This window comes from Camellia sinensis, chromosome 2 (genome assembly GCF_055761805.1).
Source record: "Camellia sinensis isolate YWXY chromosome 2, ASM5576180v1, whole genome shotgun sequence".
Classification (NCBI taxonomy): Eukaryota; Viridiplantae; Streptophyta; class Magnoliopsida; order Ericales; family Theaceae; genus Camellia; species Camellia sinensis.
The window spans coordinates 20706104-20725955 of NC_138962.1; the positions used below are offsets into that span (position 1 = coordinate 20706104).

General features: G+C 37.2%; 3 protein-coding genes across 3 annotated transcripts; 2 read left to right on the forward strand and 1 right to left on the reverse strand.

Moving 5' to 3' along the window:
- The first annotated feature begins 105 nt into the window (after positions 1-105).
- Positions 106-1924, forward strand: LOC114313102 (putative disease resistance RPP8-like protein 2). Its single transcript, XM_028259445.2, has 2 exons — positions 106-1415; positions 1531-1924. Exons 1-2 carry the CDS (start codon positions 106-108, stop codon positions 1922-1924), a joined length of 1704 nt encoding a protein of 567 aa, XP_028115246.2.
- Positions 1925-15346: 13422 nt separating this feature from the next.
- LOC145811534 (uncharacterized) lies at positions 15347-16404 on the reverse strand. The gene is made up of 3 exons (XM_082907567.1): positions 16343-16404; positions 15721-15862; positions 15347-15613 (listed from the first exon to the last, which is right to left on the reverse strand). Exons 1-3 carry the CDS (start codon positions 16402-16404, stop codon positions 15347-15349), a joined length of 471 nt encoding a protein of 156 aa, XP_082763693.1.
- A 1981-nt stretch (positions 16405-18385) lies between these two features.
- On the forward strand, positions 18386-19622 carry LOC145819901 (putative disease resistance protein At1g50180). Its single transcript, XM_082913891.1, has 2 exons — positions 18386-18994; positions 19148-19622. The coding sequence occupies exons 1-2, from the start codon at positions 18694-18696 to the stop codon at positions 19447-19449; spliced, it is 603 nt and encodes a 200-aa protein (XP_082770017.1). The 5' UTR covers positions 18386-18693; the 3' UTR covers positions 19450-19622.
- The last annotated feature ends 230 nt before the right edge of the window (positions 19623-19852 follow it).

Sequence of the window (19852 nt, forward strand, 5' to 3'; positions counted from 1 at the left end):
TATTTTTTATTTATATTAGTACCGTCCATATAGACTAGTACAAACTTACCAACAAATGTATTTTTTTTCCCCTCTAATTTTGCAGGATTCACATTAAGCACAGAAATGATTGAGTTAGGGAAGGCAATTGTCAAGCATTATGGTGGTGTACCATTGGCAATTGTGGTATTAGGAGGACTTTCGACAACAAAAAACAAACTGCTTGAGTGGAAGAAGGTGAGTAAAAACATTAGTTATGACTTAAGTAAAGGCAAAAGCCAGGGAGGAATCCCAATAACAGATATTTTAGCCTTAAGCTACCAAGACTTGCCTTACCATCTTAAGGTGTGCTTTTTGTATTTGAGCCATCTTCCCGAAGATTGTGTTATTCGTGCAAAAAAATTGATTCAAATGTTGATGGTTGAAGGCATTGTATTGGCGTCATCAATACCAACACGAGTAGGAGAAGTGGAAGAGGAAACAATATTGGATGTTGGAATGAGTTATTTGGGTGAGCTAGTCCAGAGATGCATGTTTCAAGTCCAATTAACAAGGTTCAACAAAAGGATTAAACTTTGTCGCCTCCACGTTCTCATGAGAGACTTATGCATGTTGAAGGCCAAAGAGGAGAATTTTCTCGAGATTGTTCACATTAAAGGCTTTGGTCATCAACTCACATGGGTAGACCCTGCACCGCCTTCTTCATCATCATCATTAACAACAATTCGCAGAGTTGTCGTGTACTATTTGAGTGACCGTGATGCCAACTCTATGGAAAGCGGAAATGTTATTGCCTTATCTGGACATGAAATGAAGAATCACCACCATATCCGATCATGCCAATTTTACTCTTTTGGCAATGAATTGGAAAGTTCTGGTTGGCAAAAATTAAAATTACTCTTCAAGGGCCTCACATTGATTACAGTTTTAGACCTTGAAAGGATTACTATATCTGCGAAAGGAAAAAAGTTTCCGAGAGCAATAGGAAACCTAATTTACTTGAGGTATTTAAGTATAAGAGAATCTAATACTATTACAAGTTTGTCTTCCTCTATAGGCAACTTGGGATTCCTCCAAACCCTAGATTTAAGGAGATGGAGCATCAGCAGTTTAAGAATACCTAATGTCTTGTGGAGGTTGAAACAATTGAGACCTCTGTATCTTCCTTCTCAAATCAAGTTGGCTGGTACAAATAAGTTGCAATTGGATAGTTTAAACAAATTGGAGACGCTAGCGTACTTTGATACAAAGTATTGTGATGTCAGATGCTTATCTAAATTGACAAATCTTCGAAAATTCAGTGGTCAGGTAGCCCCCAAAGACTTGGTTGTGATGTTGAAATCCCTAATCCTCAACAATTCAAACTGCCTTCTGCGATATTCGTCATTCTGGATTAGTGGAGATTTCCAAACGTTTGAAGAACAAAGCCTTCTAAGGCAACTTTTAGGATGCCACCATCTTTGCCAATTGTCATTATGGGGGTACATGAATCTAGTTAATAAATTGCCAGATCAATTCCCTCCAAATTACGTATAGGGAATACTGAACTAGAGGAAGACCCAATGCCAACATCGGAGAAGTTGCCCAACTTAAGGAGTCTCATCTTAGTTTGGAATTCCTACATTGGGAAGGAGATGGTTTGTTCTTCTGCACCAACAACACCATCCAGCAGCAGCAGAGGTTTTCCTCAGCTCAAATCTTATTGCTTGAGTCTATTCGAAACTTGGAGGAGTGGAAGGTGGAACAAGGAGCCATGCCCTATCTCTTCCGTTTAGTAATTGTTGACTGCCCAAAATTGAACGAGATTCCAAACAGATTGAGGTTCATTACCAACCTCCATGAATTGCAGATCCAAAGGGTATCTGAAGCACTCAGAGACAGGCTTAGAGAAGGAGGAGAGGACTTCTACAAAGTCCACCACGTGCCTTCAGTCGCAATTCCCTGAGCTGTCTTCGATCTTACTACATTTACATCAAGTTGTTTGTCCCATGTTCAGTTTCTTTCCTCTCTCTTTCCTAATTTTTTTTATTTTTTATTTTTATTAAGGGTTAATTTCACTTGTATTCCCTAAACTATCAACATTTTTTTTTATTTTTTATTTCCTCTAAACCATCAATTTCGTCTATTTAGTTCCTAAATTTTTTCATTTTTAATCATGTGGTCCAATTAAAAACAATTGTACAAATCAATAACCATTAAAACCTAATTTGAGGGAGAAAAAAGATAATTTTATAATTTGAACAACTTAAATCATACAATCAAACACCTTAAGTTGGTTGTGGGTTGTAATTTATTCAAAATAGTAAGAAAAATGAGTGTTTTATTGTATGATTTAAGATGTTCAAATTCTCAAATAACATTATTTTAATCAAATTAAGTTTTAACAATTATTAATTTGTATAATTGTCTCCAATTAGACTCTACATAAACATAAATTAAAAAGTTTAGGAACTAAATAGACGAAAATGATAGTTGAATCAAGTAGAAAAAATGGTGACATTTATGACTTCAATGATCTAAAACCATGTCAAAACAAAGTTTTCAGATTATTAATGGTACTAGGTTCGAAAATTCTAACTGTTCGGCCTAGTGCTTTCCTTCGCTTCCTGAAATAGAACAAACTGACCAACACTTCATCTATGTTTTAATTTTGCAAAAGAAGTGTTAACTACCTTTCAAATTTCATGTCAAATAATAGAGAACACATACATGCATATATTTATGTCTCAAGATATGCTCTCCAATCTTATGATGTTCTGAGAGTTGCCACTATTGCAATCTCATGGCTCAATTGTGTTGGAGAAATATGATCTTATGCAACTCAGGTAACTCATTTTATGTTTGTGTATGACACATGATGCAATTCTCCCCTGTTGTTTGTGTGCAGGATAGAATTTTTTGTAGTATTGTTTATGAATCTAGTAAAATGTCTTTCTCAGAGAATGGAGAAATTAGAAAATTGGTATGTAATTTCTTGTTCTTAGATAGGATCATAACTTCTTGAAAAACATAAATAATTAATCATACTCCAATGTTTACATGGCATCCTTGCAAAGAAAATTAAGTTTTTCTTTGTTTTTTTGTTCTCCCCAGTTGTCTAAAGGCTGCAATGGATGCGCATGGAGACAACAAGACTAAAGAATATACATATTCCTTTTCAATCATCAACCTACTACTCATCAATGCATAAGATCCCGCTTGGAAACTTTATTTTATAAAAATCTTCAAAATGCAGAGAAGCTTGTGTACTGATTTTGATTTGCACAAGTTAAAACATAATTAACCAAATTTCACTTCGTGTTAACAGTAACAAATGCAGAGGCTGTAGGAGTCAAGATTTCTATCAAAAGCAGTGTCACAATTAAACTTTAAATCACCTATTCCAATGAATTTACTACAAGAAAATCCCACATTTGCCTTGCTTTAGCTTTCCAATGACTTCAGTGCAAGAAAATTCTCAAACTATCGTCAAAATGACCTGAATTCTACTGTAGTTAATCTGTTAAGCAATCCTCATTTGTAGTTTGAATATGCAAAATGAAGTTCGGCTTGCTTTGCCTATTAGTCTTGGAAACATCAAAGTGGGAAGACAATAGCTGTAGTTTAGCAGTGATGATTTGATCACTTGGTTGAGGGTTCCATATACTTCATGACAAAACCTCTGTTCAAATAGTCTACATATCTATACATTTTATTTTCAATGTCATTGTCCATTCGCCAAACTTTTGGAGATTTGAAAGAATTTAAAATCCAAAATTCAAAAGCTTACAGTGCACACTGGCTAATAGTTATTATTACTAATGTCGATACTCTATTTCAGCAAATGGAGGACAATAAGGATATCTGGGTGGTGGCAGGTCCATGTTATCTTGCACAATCTTTTTATTCATGCCAGTTATCTCTACATCCATGGAGTTTGCTCACAGCAACTTTTTTCTTAGCCTGGTTTGAAGCATTTTCCTGTATCTCTTCTTCTCATGGGGAGGCCTACTTTCCTCTTGATACCGAATGATCCTACCTGACAGCATCTAGTCAATCTACTGTTAGCATTCACATCTCAATTAAGGTCTATATGTTACCACTGGTGATCTTTTTTTTTTTTAAACTTTATTTTTGCATCAGTTTTTGTTAAGGCTTCTTCATGTAATTAGTTATTGTTTCCTATGCTTCGTGTTGTCATAACATTTTTTGCCATTGTGTTTATTAAATCTGTAACACTGCCACATTATGGGATGCTCAACAAATGTATGAATGTATGAGTAGTATTCATCATGACAAGTGTGATACCCCTATTCCGTATTATGCTAATTCATCATCCTTATGCATATGATTATGTGTTTGATACGATTTTGAGTGTCATTTACATGAATATATGTGGTTTTGAATTTCTATCTATTCACCGTAGGAATATCTGTTTGATTATCTGCTTTGAAAATTTAATTGAAGGCCTTATCGGCCATAGAACCCGAAATTGATTGCGTCATTGTGATTGGCATAATTTTTAGAGCCTACGGTGAAGTTTAATTGAAAAATTGATTCGGACCAGATTAAATTAATTAAATTAATGAATTAGAGCCAATTATTTATTATTAATAAATAAATGCTAGTGGGATTTGTTGTAGAGGAGCACTACACCCCAATTCCTCTCCTTTATTGTATTTTGGCTGATCTTGGACTCAAGATTGGGGAGAGGGTTGGTTATAGAGAGAGAAAGGGAGAGACTTGTGTAATTTTGGCTCAAGGCTTGGGAATTTGAAGATTAAGCTCAAGCATTGGCTAGAACTTGGGTGTTTAAGGCTCCTAGGTGAGTAATCATCCCTTGAATCATGGGTTTTTGTTTGCAATTTGTAAATTCAGAGTTGAATGATGATAAAGAGCATGAATTGAGTGGATTTTTTTGTATTTGAAGTCAATAGAGGCATGCATGCAGGAAATTGCCATGAATTTCCATATTTGAACACAATGTGTATAATCCATGTTGAATCTTCTTTGAAATCCATGTATTTGGCCACCTCTTCACCAATTAAGTTGGGAATGATGAGCATCTCCCACATGCATGTACAAATCATGGGAGTGTAAGTCTTGAATGTTTGAATTTGAGCATGTTGGTGATGAGTTGAGATAATTTGGGACATGCATGTAGATAATTCAAGAAATTGAGCTTCCTAATGTTGTAATTTGGTATTGGTATCATGTTAGTATGTGTATATGTGATATTTGAGCCATTGCATGCAAGAAATGTTGTTTGAAAGTCGAATTGGAGCTCAAGAACACAATCTGGAAAACCCAAAAATTTGATGTCCGCTCGAGCGGGGAAACCGCCACTCGAGCGTGAATGTCGTGCTCCCAGTATTTTCTGCAAACCATGATGCCGCTCGAGCGGGGAAGTTCACGCTCGAGCGGGGAGCTTTGTGGAATGAACTTCCGCTCGAGCGTCTAAGTTAATGCTCGAGCGTAAAAATGATGCAACCAATACTTTTGCAGGCCTTAAAGGTCCGCTCGAGCGGGAAAGTCCACGCTCGAGCGGGGACCCTGTTTTTTGAAATTTTAAAAATGCATTCTGTGTTCTGTTTTCCGTTCCCTTTCACTTCTAAGCACTCTTAGGCATGCATTGAGCATTGTAAATGAGTTAAAGAGATAAGAATGAAGCCTAAAGAGGAATATGTGAATTAAAGAACGGATTGAATTATTTGTGACCCATATGTGTTATGTGATATGTAGGGTCAAGCTCCAAGGCAAATCCACAAGCCGATCACTGTGAGTAATATCTGATATCCGAAATATGTTGTTGTCCAAATTGTTTACTTCTATGTAAGTTTTATAAGTTCATTGATTTGTTTGGTGGACAATGGTTGTTATACTAAATGAATGGGCCAGAGGCCGTTTTGATAAGAATGAACGAATGGGCCGAAAGCCGTTTGACAAGAATAAATGATTGGGCTGAAGGCCGATTGACATAAATGAATGGGTCGAAGGCCGTTTTGACAAGAATAAATGATTGGGCCGAAGGCCGATTGACATGAATGATTGGGTCGAAGGTCGATTGACATAAATGGTTGGGCCAAAGGCCGTTTTGACACAAACGAAAGTTTGACATGCATGAATGGATGGGCCAGAGGCCAGTTTGACATGCATGAATGGGCCAGAGGCCAGTTTGACATGAATGAAAGTTGAATGGGCCAGAGGCCAGTTTGACATGCATGAATGGGCCAGAGGCCAGTTTGACATGAATGAAAGTTGAATGGGCCAAACGCCAGTTTGACAAATGGAAGATAAATGGGCCAAAGGCCTGTATGTTTGGAACCACAGTCACTTGACTTAAATTGTGTATATATATATGTTTGTTAAATAGAAATATGAATTGGGCCCAAGGCCGTTTGAAGCATGATGTTCTACATACCGTTTGTATAACTCTTGTATTTAATATTATTTACTGGGCTATCGCTCACGCTCATTCATGTGTTTGTAGGTGAGCCAAGAGAAGTCCAAACCCAGCCGCAGTGAAGTCTGTATGGAACAACTAAGGTTTTGAAGAGTCAGCCCTTGCATCTCACGCACGAGACACGTCTTCGCCCTTCTGTCATTTTATGTTATTTTGTCATGTTGGCGAGGACTTTGGTGTACATCTGTATATAGCTTGTTTTGGCTGACTTAGATTTGAATGATCCTGTCTGTATAGAACTTTATGTTACTATACTTTCTGTTGTGAGTTATTAACATATGTATGTACGGAATGTTATGATGTGCATATAAGCACGACTCTATGGACAAAGTTTTAGATTTGCTTCCGTTTGGCCCCTTTCCTCTGATGAGTTTTGTTTTATTTGGTTTGAGGCCGTAGGTAATCTCGTGATTACTGGCCGGTTATGGCCTTAACCCATAAGGGCGGGTTTGGGTCATGACGGAGTGATATCAGAGCACGAGTTAATAACTCACACACTTGTCCAAAAGAGCAATAAGCGTCTAGAAAAGATCTAGGATGCATTCATGTGATAAGTATGAATTTGGAAGCATCGAGAATATGCCTAACTATCTTGATATGAACGATTATGTGGTACAAGTTTGTAAATTACTTGCATTGCAAAATATTTGAATACATATGCTCATTTGTATATGCATACCTGTGAATTTTTTTTTTTTTTTGTATATAGTATGATGCAAGTTTAATCAGATGTTGAGAACATGTAATTATATGAGAATATAACAGCATGCGAATGTACCCATGTGTATCTGTATTTGTTTCTGTATTGGGCATTTCAGTATCTGGTAAGGCTTAATAAGAGTTTGTGTAGGTTATGGATAAAGTAAGGGCAAATGAGTTGGCAGACTCTTCCACAGCCCGACTGGATAGACTGGAAAGAACAGTACAAGAAATGGCAAAGATCTTAAGATAACAGTATCAGTTGTCGCTACGGCAAGAACCTTTGCCACCACCAGTGCAAGAGCACCGAGTGAATGTGTTAGAAGTCACAAAATATGTTGAGGTGCTAGACCGAACACAGATGACCAAAGCTAACATGAACCGAACTTCTGAATGAAAAAGTGAGAGACAAGGCTTTTTCTCAAAGAAGAAGTTATTTAAAACGCAAAATACGGGATCATCGCGCCCTTCAAACTCTACAAGGAATACAGCACCGACATGTAATGAATGTGGTAAGAACCACCGAGGAGTGTGTTATCGAATTTCTGGGGCATGTTATGGGTGTGGTGGAATGGACCATCTAGTAAAGAACTGTCCCCGAAATGAACAAAATGTGAGTAGATCCTCTGCCTCAGTTGGATTCGTACCAATGGTAGGAATTGCTAATCAAGATAGAGTAATCACACTCACCTCAGAAAGCGCTCAAAATACTGCAAACGTTATCCCAGGTATCTCTACTATTTATAAACGAATGCTTATATATTGATTGATTCTGAATTAGTACATGTGTACATCTTCGCTTGGGATATTATTTGATTCGGATCGGTATCTTCTTTTGTATCTGCTGCATGTGTATCCAAACTGGTTAGACCCACAAGGTCGAGACCGTATTCATTGAATATGTATGCTCCATTTGGGAAATTTGTGAAATATGTATTGGGACATCAATTAACTCTGCACATGCACATGTACATCTAAACCTATGCTCAGGGTGATTTGTTATATCACTGTCTTCAATGACTAAACCACCGAAATTATGGCTCTGTGATTGTATGACTGAGTTGAGCACCCCAAATAGCAAACTCTATGAATTGCGAGATCACGTATCTTGATTGGTAGAAAATTGACTAGATTATGTGATTATATTAAGCTTGACTCAGAAACCTATGCTTTTGTGACCAATTTGGAACTTTGTTTAATGTGTTGTTGTCGCGCCATATAATTGCATATAAGACTTGTTTGGGAACTACTGTATTGATTATGGTACATATCTCCTGATCTGAATAACTGCATGCTTATGCAACTACCCCCGAATTTATGTAGGCGATGCCATATTGTATATGATTTGAAATACTTTGATATGAACAGTTGTGATAAATGACTCTGATATGACTTTGAGAATTGATGAGCTTGGGACAGTTGTGAAACTACTAACCATGTACCTAAGCAAACGGAGTATGCCTTACAGAACCAAATATACCCTATTTGAGAAAACTTTTATCTGATTCGATCCGATGGAACCTTTGTTTGATTTGGCCTGATAGAACCCTCATTGGATATAATTTGATAGGACCTTTGTTTGGTTTAATCTAACAAGACCATAGCTTGGATTGATCGATAAGACCCTTTATCTAATTTGATTTTGTTGAAGGGAATTAAGAATTGTTTATAAATAAATAGCCAGATTATTCGTGGTAGAAAAACTAACTTGAATCCGTTTGGAATACTTGACTTATTTGAAAGACCTTTTGTGGGCTATCAACAGACCGATCTAACCATGAACACTATGAAGAACTGACCTATAGTTGTTGAAGACATACTTGGTACAAGTGAACGGGATTGAGCAAATCCAGTGATTGGGAGTTTTATGGCTTGTGTATTGTTACACTCTTGTTTGTTTGACGCTATGAGAACCGATGGCGGCAAATTGATTTGGCCATAAGCAGTACTGAACATTTATCCTTGACTGATCAGAATATGTTTTGTAGGGGAGGGTAGTTACTCCAGTGTTATCGGGTTTTGGAAAATCAAGTTATGGTGAGTGGTATTATGTTTGTTTTGATGACATTCTTGGGTCGTCCTTTCGTGCTAAGGGATGTTAAGCCTGTGTAGTACCTTTGTTGAGACATCTCTTTTGCCACCGACGGTTTTGTACGGGTGGGTTTGTTTAATCGATCTCGAGTCGGCTACCGACGGTCGTGAACGGGTGTGCTTTGATTCCGAGACGATTATTCCTTTGTTTTGTCCGGAATGTCATCCTTTGGTATTATGTGGACGTTATTAGCATCAAATGAGCTTTAGAAAAAACCCTGATTATCCGAAAGTGTGTGAATTCAGTACGCTCTGTGTAAATAACTGCTCAGTGCCATTATACTCTATAATTGAGACTCTGGGGATGTGTAAATTGTGCTTAATATGTGATTGACTCCTTTGATATTGTCCTTGACATCATGGGGATTTGTATATGCTTTGCCTTATGCTTTTGACGATTATCAGATAATATGGACAGACTCGATAGAATAGGGGATTGAATGTGGACTAAATTGTAAACCATAAACTGTTGAATGAATTGCGGACACGTGTATTATGTTAGAAGTCCACTACTTCGATGTTATTATACTTTACAACTGGTACTATGAGGATATATGAGTTACGTATGTCGTATGATTGATTGCTTTACCGTTATCTTTGACTCGGGAATCAATGTCTGGATTCGCTTTAAATTCCTGAAGACTGTTAATTGATCTTGGATAACTGTGATGAGTCATCGAACTTCTATGGTAAGGTTAGCCGACATTTGAAATAAAAGGTTGGTGACCTATTATGAAGAAGGAAATTGTTGAAATGGCGCCTAAATATTTTCGGCATCAACAAATCAAACTTGAACATCAAATATAGGCCGAACTACTTCGACCCTTCTCTATTTCGAAACAGAAATGGAAATATGTGACTACGAATTTCATTGTGGGGCTACCTTGAGCACCCAAGGTATAAGTCCTGTTTGGGTTATTGTGTATAGAATTATTGAGTTTGCTCATTTCCTCCTTGTGAAATTTTCGTATGTTGTTTGTAGACTAGCCACTGGTTAAGTCAATAAGATTGCTCGTTTGCATGAGGTCCCAGTATCTATTGTTTTAGACAGAAATTCGAAAATGTGTTTGAATTTTGACGAGCATTTAAGAGGCAAGGGGAATTGAATTGTGATTCAGCGCTGTTTCCTATCCGCAAATTGAGGTATAATCAGAAAGAACTTTTTAGAACTTTTGGGAGAAATGCTCCAAATATATTCAGCAGATCCTTCAGGGAATTTGGAAAGTCTATTCGTTGTTGGCAGACTCTGCTTACAACAACAGCTTGCACTCTGGTTTCGGTATGACACCATACAAGCCTTGTATGGAAGAAAAAGGTAAGTCTCTGACTGATTGAGAACTGAGTGTTGCTTGATTTTGGGACTAAGTAAATGGCTATCAAAAAGAATGAAAAGTGTTACGACTTGTGTTCGACTAAAGGTAAAATAAGTTTGGAGGACCAAACTTCCTAAAGGAGGGAAGACTGTGATACCCCTGTTCCGTATTATGCTAATTCATCCTCCTTATGCATATGATTATGTGTTTGATACGATTTTGAGTGCCATTTACATGAATATATGTGGTTTTGAATTTATATCTGTTCACCATAGGAATATCTGTTTGATTATCTGCTTTGGAAATTTAATTGAAGGCCTTATCGGCCATAGAACTCGAAATTGATTGCGTCATTGTGATTGGCATAATTTTTAGAGCCTACGGTGAAGTTTAATTGAAAAATTGATTCGGACCAGATTAAATTGATTAAACTGATGAATTAGAGCCAATTATTTATTATTAATAAATAAATGCTAGTGGGATTTGTTGTAGAGGAGCACTACACCCCAATTCCTCTCCTTTATTGTATTTTGGCTGATCTTGGACTCAAGATTGGGGAGAGGGTCGGTTATAGAGAGAGAAAGGGAGAGACTTGTGTAATTTTGGCTCAAGGCTTGGGAATTTGAAGATTAAGCTCAAGAATTGGCTAGAACTTGGGTGTTTAAGGCTCCTAGGTGAGTAATCGTCCCTTGAATCATGGGTTTTTGTTTGCAATTTGTAAATTCAGAGTTGAATGATGATAAATAGCATGAATTGAGTGGATTTTGTTGTATTTGAAGTCAATAGAGGCATGCATGTAGGAAATTGCCATGAATTTCCATATTTGAACACAATGTGTATAATCCATGTTGAATCTTGTTTGAAATCCATGTATTTGGCCACCTCTTCACCAATTAAGTTGGGAATGATGAGCATCTCCCACATGCATGTACAAATCATGAGAGTGTAAGTCTTGAATGTTTAAATTTGAGCATGTTGGTGATGAGTTGAGATAATTTGGGACATGCATGTAGATAATTCAAGAAATTGAGCTTCCTAATGTTGTAATTTGGTATTAGTATCATGTTAGTATGTGTATATGTGATATTTGAGCCATTGCATGCAAGAAATGTTGTTTGAAAGTCGAATTGGAGCTCAAGAACACAATCTGAAAAACCCAGAAATTTGATGTCCGCTCGAGCGGGGAAACCGCCGCTCGAGCGTGAATGTCGTGCTCCCAGTATTTTCTGCAGACCATGATGTCCGCTCGAGCGGGGAAGTTCACGCTCGAGCAGGGAGCTTTGTGGAATGAACTTCTGCTCGAGCATCTAAGTTAACGCTCGAGCGTAAAAATAATGCAACCAGTACTTTTGCAGGCCTTAAAGGTCCGCTCGAGCGGGAAAGTCCACGCTCGAGCGGGGACCCTGTTTTCTGAAATTTTGAAAATGCATTATGTGTTCTGTTTTCCGTTCCCTTTCACTTCTAAGCACTTTTAGGCATGCATTGAGCATTGTAAATGAGTTAAACAGATAAGAATGAAGCCTAAAGAGGAATATGTGAATTAAAGAACGGATTGAATTATTTGTGACCCATATGTGTTATGTGATATGTAGGGTCAAGCTTCAGGGCAAATCCACAAGCCGATCACTGTGAGTAATATCTAATATCCGAAATATGTTGTTGTCCAAATTGCTTACTTCTATGTAAGTTTTATAAGTTCATTGATTCGTTTGGTGGACAATGGTTGTTATACTAAATGAATGGGCCAGAGACCGTTTTGATAAGAATGAATGAGTGGGCCAGAGTCCGTTTTGATAAGAATGAATGAGTGGACCAGAGGCCGTTTTGATAAGAATGAACGAATGGGCCGAACGTCGTTTGACAAGAATAAATGATTGGGCCGAAGGCCGTTTTGACAAGAATAAATGATTGGGCCGAAGGCCGATTGACATGAATGATTGGGCCGAAGGCCGATTGACATAAATGGTTGGGCCAAAGGCCGTTTTGACACAATCGAAAGTTTGACATGTATGAATGGATGGGCCAGAGGCCAGTTTGACATGAATGAAAGTTGAATAGGCCAAAGGCCAGTTTGACATGCATGAATGGGCCAGAGGCCAGTTTGACGTGAATGAAAGTTGAATGGGCCAAAGGCCAATTTGACAAATGGAAGATAAATGGGCCAAAGGCCTGTATGTTTGGAACCACAGTCGCTTGACTTAAATTGTGTATATATATATATGTATGTTAAATAGAAATATGAATTGGGCCCAAGGCCGTTTGAAGCATGTTGTTCTACATACCGTTTGTATAACTCGTGTATTTGATATTATTCACTGGGCTATCACACACACTCATTCATGTGTTTGTAGGTGAGCCAAGAGAAGTCCAAACCCAGCCCCAGTGAAGTCTGTATGGAACAACTGAAGTTTTGAAGAGTCAGCCCTTGCGTCTCACGCACGAGACACGTCTTCGCCCTTCTGCCATTTTATGTTATTTTTTCATGTTGACGAGAACTTTGGTGTACATCTGTATATAGCTTGTTTTGGCTGACTTAGATTTGAATGATCCTGTCTGTATAGAACTTTATGTTACTATACTTTCTGTTGTGAGTTATTAACATATGTATGTACGGAATGTTATGATGTGCATATAAGCACGGCTCTATGGACAAAGTTTTAGATTTGCTTCCGTTTGGCCCCTTTCCTCTGATGAGTTTTGTTTTATTTGGTTTGAGGCCGTAGGTAATCTCATGATTACTGGCCGATTATGGCCTTAACCCATAGGGGCGGGTTCGGGTCATGACAATAAGTCCCTACTATTTAGTCTTTCAATTCAAATTGTCTGTATTGGATATATGATGTGACCATCAGCAGGATGCTTAAACAGATAAAATGTTCTTGTTCTTTTTTTTTTTTGAATAACAATTTTTTTTTATTAAAACGAGAAAGAGAAAAAGGACAAGAAGTCCTCCTACATAGAAAGAAAAAGAGAAGAAGAAAAAGCAAAACAAAATCGCAAAACTCGAAACCCTAAGGATGGCAAACAGTAGCCCAATCCCTAGAGATCAAAAACAAAGGGACTCCTTTAAAAGGAGAAGATACAAATGCCCAAAAAGAGGCCAAATATTCAGCCCTATCCCATAAAGCCTCTACACTTTCTTCCTTGCCTTCAAAAATTCTAACATTTCTCTCCAACCAAATAACCCAAAAAATAACAAAAACAATGCCTATCCACATTGTTTTGGCTTTCTTAGTACTCCCAAACCCGTCAAATCGAATAAGAAGCATATGCATACACTCCCATGGAGCAACCCACTGTACGTCACATAACCTGAAAAGACACTGCCATAATGTAGTAACCAGAAAAAGATGATCCGCTACCTCCAAATTTCTCTTGCACATCACACCATTGGGGCATAGAGAGTGATTAGGCTTTCTCCTCTAGAGAACATCATTAGTTGTAACACCCTTTTGAGCCAAAGACCACATGAAAAACTTCACTTTATGAGGGACACCCGCTTTCCAAATTTTCTTATGAAAAGGGAACAAGGGAATCGAGGGATTATCAATAATCTTATCAAAAAAGGATTTACATGAAAAGACCCCAGAAGAAACAAGATTCCACACCCTACTATCGGAAGACGAAGAAAGAGAAGCCCCCTTAAGCACAACCAACAAAGATGCCAACTCCCCCACCTCCCTATCATTCAAGTTTCTAATGAGACCAAAATTTCAGGAGATGGGTGTCGTAGACGAGCAAGCCACCAATGCTATAGACACATTTGGAGAACGAGCCAACTTGTAAAGAAGGGGAAAAGATCTAGCAAACGAAATATCCCCTAACCAAACATCCTCCCAAAACCGAACTTTCTCCCCATTCCCCACTCTAAATGAAAAAAAAATAGACCCAAGAGGATACAAACAAGAACTGGATTTCCACAGAGAACGACAATTGCCTCTATTAACCACATTAGAATCCTTACCATTGGATTGAACTCCATACTTACTTTTAATAACTGAACACCATAACGACTCACTTTCAAGAGGAGATCTCCACAACCACTTGCCCAAGAAAGCAATATTCCTAGCAACGATGTTTCCTATAGCCAAGCCACCTTTTGCCCTAGAAAGAGAAACAATCTCCCACCTAACCAAATGAACTCCTTTACCCTCGTCACACCCTTCCCAGAGGAAATCCCTCATCAGTTTCTCAATCGTTCTTGCAATACTAACCGGAATTTTGAAAAGGGACATGAAGTAAATAGGAACAGATCCTAATACGGATTGTACCAATGTATACCTCCCTCCCTTAGACAACAAAGCTTGCTTCCATCCCTCCAATCTTTTCCTAATCTTGACAAGAACAGGTTCCCAAAAAGACACCAATCTAGGATCACCTCCTAACGGAAGCCCTAGATATTTGAGGGGAAAGGAATCAATTGAACATCCCAACATAACCGCCACCCTATGCACGTGACTATCATCCAAATTAATACCCACAACACTGCTTTTGCTAAGATTAACCTTGAGGCCCGACACTATTTCAAAAATTCTCAGAATCTTCAACAAACTCCCCATCTTACTTTCCTCCTTAGATGAGAAAAAAATAGTATCATTCGCAAATTGTAAGTGAGCAACACATATCCTATCCCTACCCACCACAAATCCCTCAATGACACCCTTGTCCTTAGCTAAATCCATAATCCTACCCAACACATCAGCAACTAAAATAAACAAAAATGGTGATAAAAGATCACCCTGTCTTAGACTCCTGGATACTTGGAAAAAATCCCCGCCTTGCCATTCACAATGATTGCCATATTGCATGACGACAAACACCCTCAAATCCACTTCCTCCATCTAACACCAAACCCCTTCCTTTCCGAAACAAAATCCACAAAGCCCCAATCAACATGGTCATATGCCTTCTCAAAGTCTACCTTAAATACAATACCCTCCTTACGTAATCCCCTATACTCCTCCACAACCTCGTTAGCCACTAAGACAACATCCAAAATCTGTCGACCCTGCACGAACGCACCTTGAGCCAAAGAAATTGTTCCCCCCTGGACAACTCTTAGTCTCCTAGAAAGCACTTTAGCTAAAATCTTATAAAGAGATGTGACCAAGCTAATGGGTCTAAAACTCCCAATCTTGACCGACTTCTCCTTATTGGGAATTAGTCAAATGAAGGATGCATTGGTGAACTCAGTACCCTCGTAAGATAATTTTTTACAATTTCCCAACAATCCTGAAATACTGTCATTGAAAAACCATTTGGACCTGGAGCCTTGTCTCTGTCGCACTCAAATACAGCCTGTCTCACCTCATCTTCGTCGAAGGGTCTTTCCTGCCAACTAACAAATGAAATGTTCTAAAGTTATACTTTGAAGTAATGTTAAATTGTAATTTATGGTTCCAGTAGAGTACCCCAGCCTTCATTTGAAGACATGCCGAGCGAGCTCAAAGAGGTCTGATCATTGATGGATATTATGGCAAATGGTGCAGAGCATAATAGACAAGTTCATTTGTCTCACTCGCATTGCTATGGATCATATTTGTTCCATATGAAATATGAATTACTCATGCAAATCCATGGACTCTCCATAAACATAGAAACTTAGATTTATTTATTTATTTTTATTTTTCTTCTAAATCTTCAGAAGTACAAATAATATGGTTGTGTTATTTTGTAATAAGGCATGCTTTTTTTATAGGACAAAATTGGTTGAGCTCATTCTATTGCAAATCTTTTCTCTTGGTTGAACTCATAGACTAATACCTTGTGTGGGCCTACTCTTAGCTTTTTTTTTTTACATAGGGGGGCCTGCTCTTACCTTTTCTTGTGTTTGGATGCAATTCTACGACTATTTCGCATTACAAACCAGAACCTACACATTGTGGATGCAATTTTGGGACCTTAGTGGATGGGCTCTGTTATTCTCCCTGATAATAAGATTACATTAAGTACTATATTTAATTTAGCCTTCTATGAAATTCAAATGATATTTGGCTAGTAAAACTTCATCACTACCAAATGCGAAAATTGGCAATGAACATGTATCCTAGACTTGCTTTACTTAGAGGAAAGAAAGAAAGAAAGAAAAACTCACACTTGTTTAAGTTTTGCTAGATAGATTTCTTTTATGAATGACATAAGAAGTCTCAAGTTTGTCCTGAATCTAAGCATTAGCTCTTTCCGGTTGTGTTTTTATTCCTTCTCCCTCTATGGTAGTTGTGGGTGTTGTGGCCTAATCTCATTTTTGGTTTGGTTAAATGTTTCAATAGCCTACTGTTAGCTATAGCTCTTTCTGCTCTTAAATGTGCTCATAAGTACAATTTTCTACACATTAATTTTACTACTAACTCTGAGTAGATGAAGGGCAGTAAAGATATTCAGGTAGTGGAAGCACCGTGATTTTTTAGAATTTTGTTGTCTCCCACAATCTTTTCATTCTTGCCAATTATCTCTACAGCCAAGGAGTTTGTTCACAGTAGCTTTTCTTAGCCTGATTTGCAACTTTTTCCCCGTATCTCTTCTTCTCATGGAGAGGCATATTTTCCTTTTGACATCAAATGATCCTAGCTTACAGCATCTAGTCAATCTACTGTTATTTTTGCATCTGGTCTTGTTCTTTTTCCTTTTTTTTTTTTTTTTTTTTTTTTTTACTTCAGTTGTGTTAAGGCTTTCTTCATATTGTTAGTTGTTTCCTAGACTCTGTTAATTTATATTTATGTCAATGGGTGATTTTGTTTTCCTTAAATTACTGTGGAATCCTGTGCTTGGTGGTGTCCTAACACACACCATTTGTGTTTATGTTCTCAACAATTCTTATTGCAATTTGTGGTTCCAGTAGAGTATACACCAACTTTCATTTGAAGACATGCCAACACTACAAAAAAATTAAGGTTTTAGACACCAAAATTTAAGGACAAAATTATTTTTTAAAGACCAAATATTTTTTTTGAGAAAAGTGTTGTCATTATATTTTTAACAACAAAAATTAGACATTAGTGATGAATTATTATTCTTTTGGGACCAAATTTTTGGTCTTAAAAAATAAAGCATGTTGAAACCAAATTATTTTGTCACTAAATGTCTATTTATTAGTGAGATTTTCAAAATTTTGTCACTAAAAGCCTTGTTTTGGATTTTTCGAGACAACCTTTTAGCGACTATCGTCATGACGATAGCAATTGGTCCCTAAATGTCTCTTATAACAAAATTTTCACTTTTAGAAACCAAAACATTTAGTCTCTAAAACTCTTATTTGTTATAGTGCAAGCAAGCAGAACAGACACATTCATTGTTTTTCTTGTTTTATATGATTTTGTATCATCAGAGTTTGTATTTTTGTTAGTTTTTAATAATTATTTTTAAATAAGAAAGTCAAATTACACCAATGGTCTCTACATCTTATCCTGTGTGTCATTTTGGTCCCTACACTTTTTATTAACTCAATTTTGACCCTTAACTTTAGATTTTGTGTCAATTTGGTCCAATTGATAATATCGTTAGTGTTTTTTACGAGAATTTATCACTAAATTAATTGAGGTTAACTCATTTAGTCGAGTAAATTTATAATTTCTCTCTTAAAAATATAACATATGACACTTATGTGCATATTTTTCATAAAAAAAAATATTAAAATTTGTAATCAATTGGACCAAATTTAGACAAAATCATAAATTTAGGATCAAAATCGAATTAATTGAAATTACAAGTATTAAAATGACATAATGACCAAAATACAGGAACTACCGTTATAATTTATCCAAACAAGAAATTAACCATAAAAATTAATATAAACAATGACACAAGATGCTAATAAAAATTTGAAAACAATTATTTATTTATTTATTTATTTGAATCTTGGCTTGTTTAATAATTTGTGGGCAGTCCCTCATGTGACATGGTCCAGAAACAACAAAATTGGTGGGCCTTCAACTCTTCAAGTCTATGCTTGCAATCTGACCCACACACGCATTATTGAGTTGTCTTCAAAATTGAAATAGATAGGCTTCGAATCTATTAGATTACGCGCTTTGAAACTTTATTTTTTAACTCTTTCATAAAACATACCAAAGGAGGGATTTATCAATCTTGTAGACAGTCAATGATTGTGGGTTGTCGACCGCATGGGCGGACTGTCAAGAAGAAGAGGAAAGAACACTTTGGTGGTGAGAGATGACTATGGCGGAATCTGTAGCTCTACCTTTTGCGACCTTTGTGGTGAAAAGTCTGGGTGGGTTTCTCATCCAGGAAGCGAAAAACTTGGGTAGGGCGAGGCTTGAAGTTGAGCAATTGCAAGACCAACTAAATCGGATGCAATGCTTCTTAGAGGCTGCAGATGCAAGACCAAAAGGAGGAGCAGATGAGATTATAATCTGCAATTGCGTTGCTGAAATCAGAGAAGCATCCTATGATGCTGAAGCTACAATTGCAACTTTTGTTGTCAAAATTGCATTTCGTACTAGTGGGAGATCAGGTCAGTTCTGTTTCGTTCTCAGGGGGTATTTGTTTATCTTCAAGGAATGTTTAGCCCTTCGTGAGGTTAGGTTGGAGATTGAGCGTATTAATACCAGGATCACCAATAGCCTCACAACAGGTTTTCAAACTTGTGGAATACTAAATTCTACAGGAGTAGGAGAAAGTTCATCATCAATTTCTATGGTTGAGAGCCAGCGACAATTAAGGCGATCCTATACCCATATTGTCGAGGAGGATGTTGCCGGCGCAGAAGAAGATGTAAAAGCAATAGTGGATCTTTTGGTGAAGGAGAAGGCACGTTATAGAGTTGTTTCCATTTGGGGGATGGGTGGTCTGGGCAAGACCACCCTTGCTAATATGATTTACAAACGCATTGAAATTGGGCGTCATTTTAAATGTGTTGCCTGGGCCTTTATCACTACAAGAAAAAGCATTTTTGCCGACCACTTTTAGCTACCAAAACTAATTTAGTCGCCAAAAGTCACGGAATTGGCTACCAAAAATAATATTAGTCGGCAAAAGTCAACTTTTTAGCTACTAATTTTTTTTAGTAGGGGAATGTTGATTATTGGCTACTAAAAAAAATTTAGTAGCTAAAGATATTACAATTGGCGACTAAAACAATTTTTAGTAGCTAAACATATGACAATTGGCGACTAAATAAAAATTTAGTAGCCGTAAAGGTACCTTTAGCTACTAAATTGTTTGGTAGCCGAATGAAAATAAAAAATTTAATTTTTAATCTTTCCCGACCAAACTTTTGGTCTCCAAATGTCAAGTTTCAGCGACAAAATTTCTTTTAGTCGCTGTATACCTACTTTCGGCTACTAAATTGTTTGGTAGCCGAATGAAAATA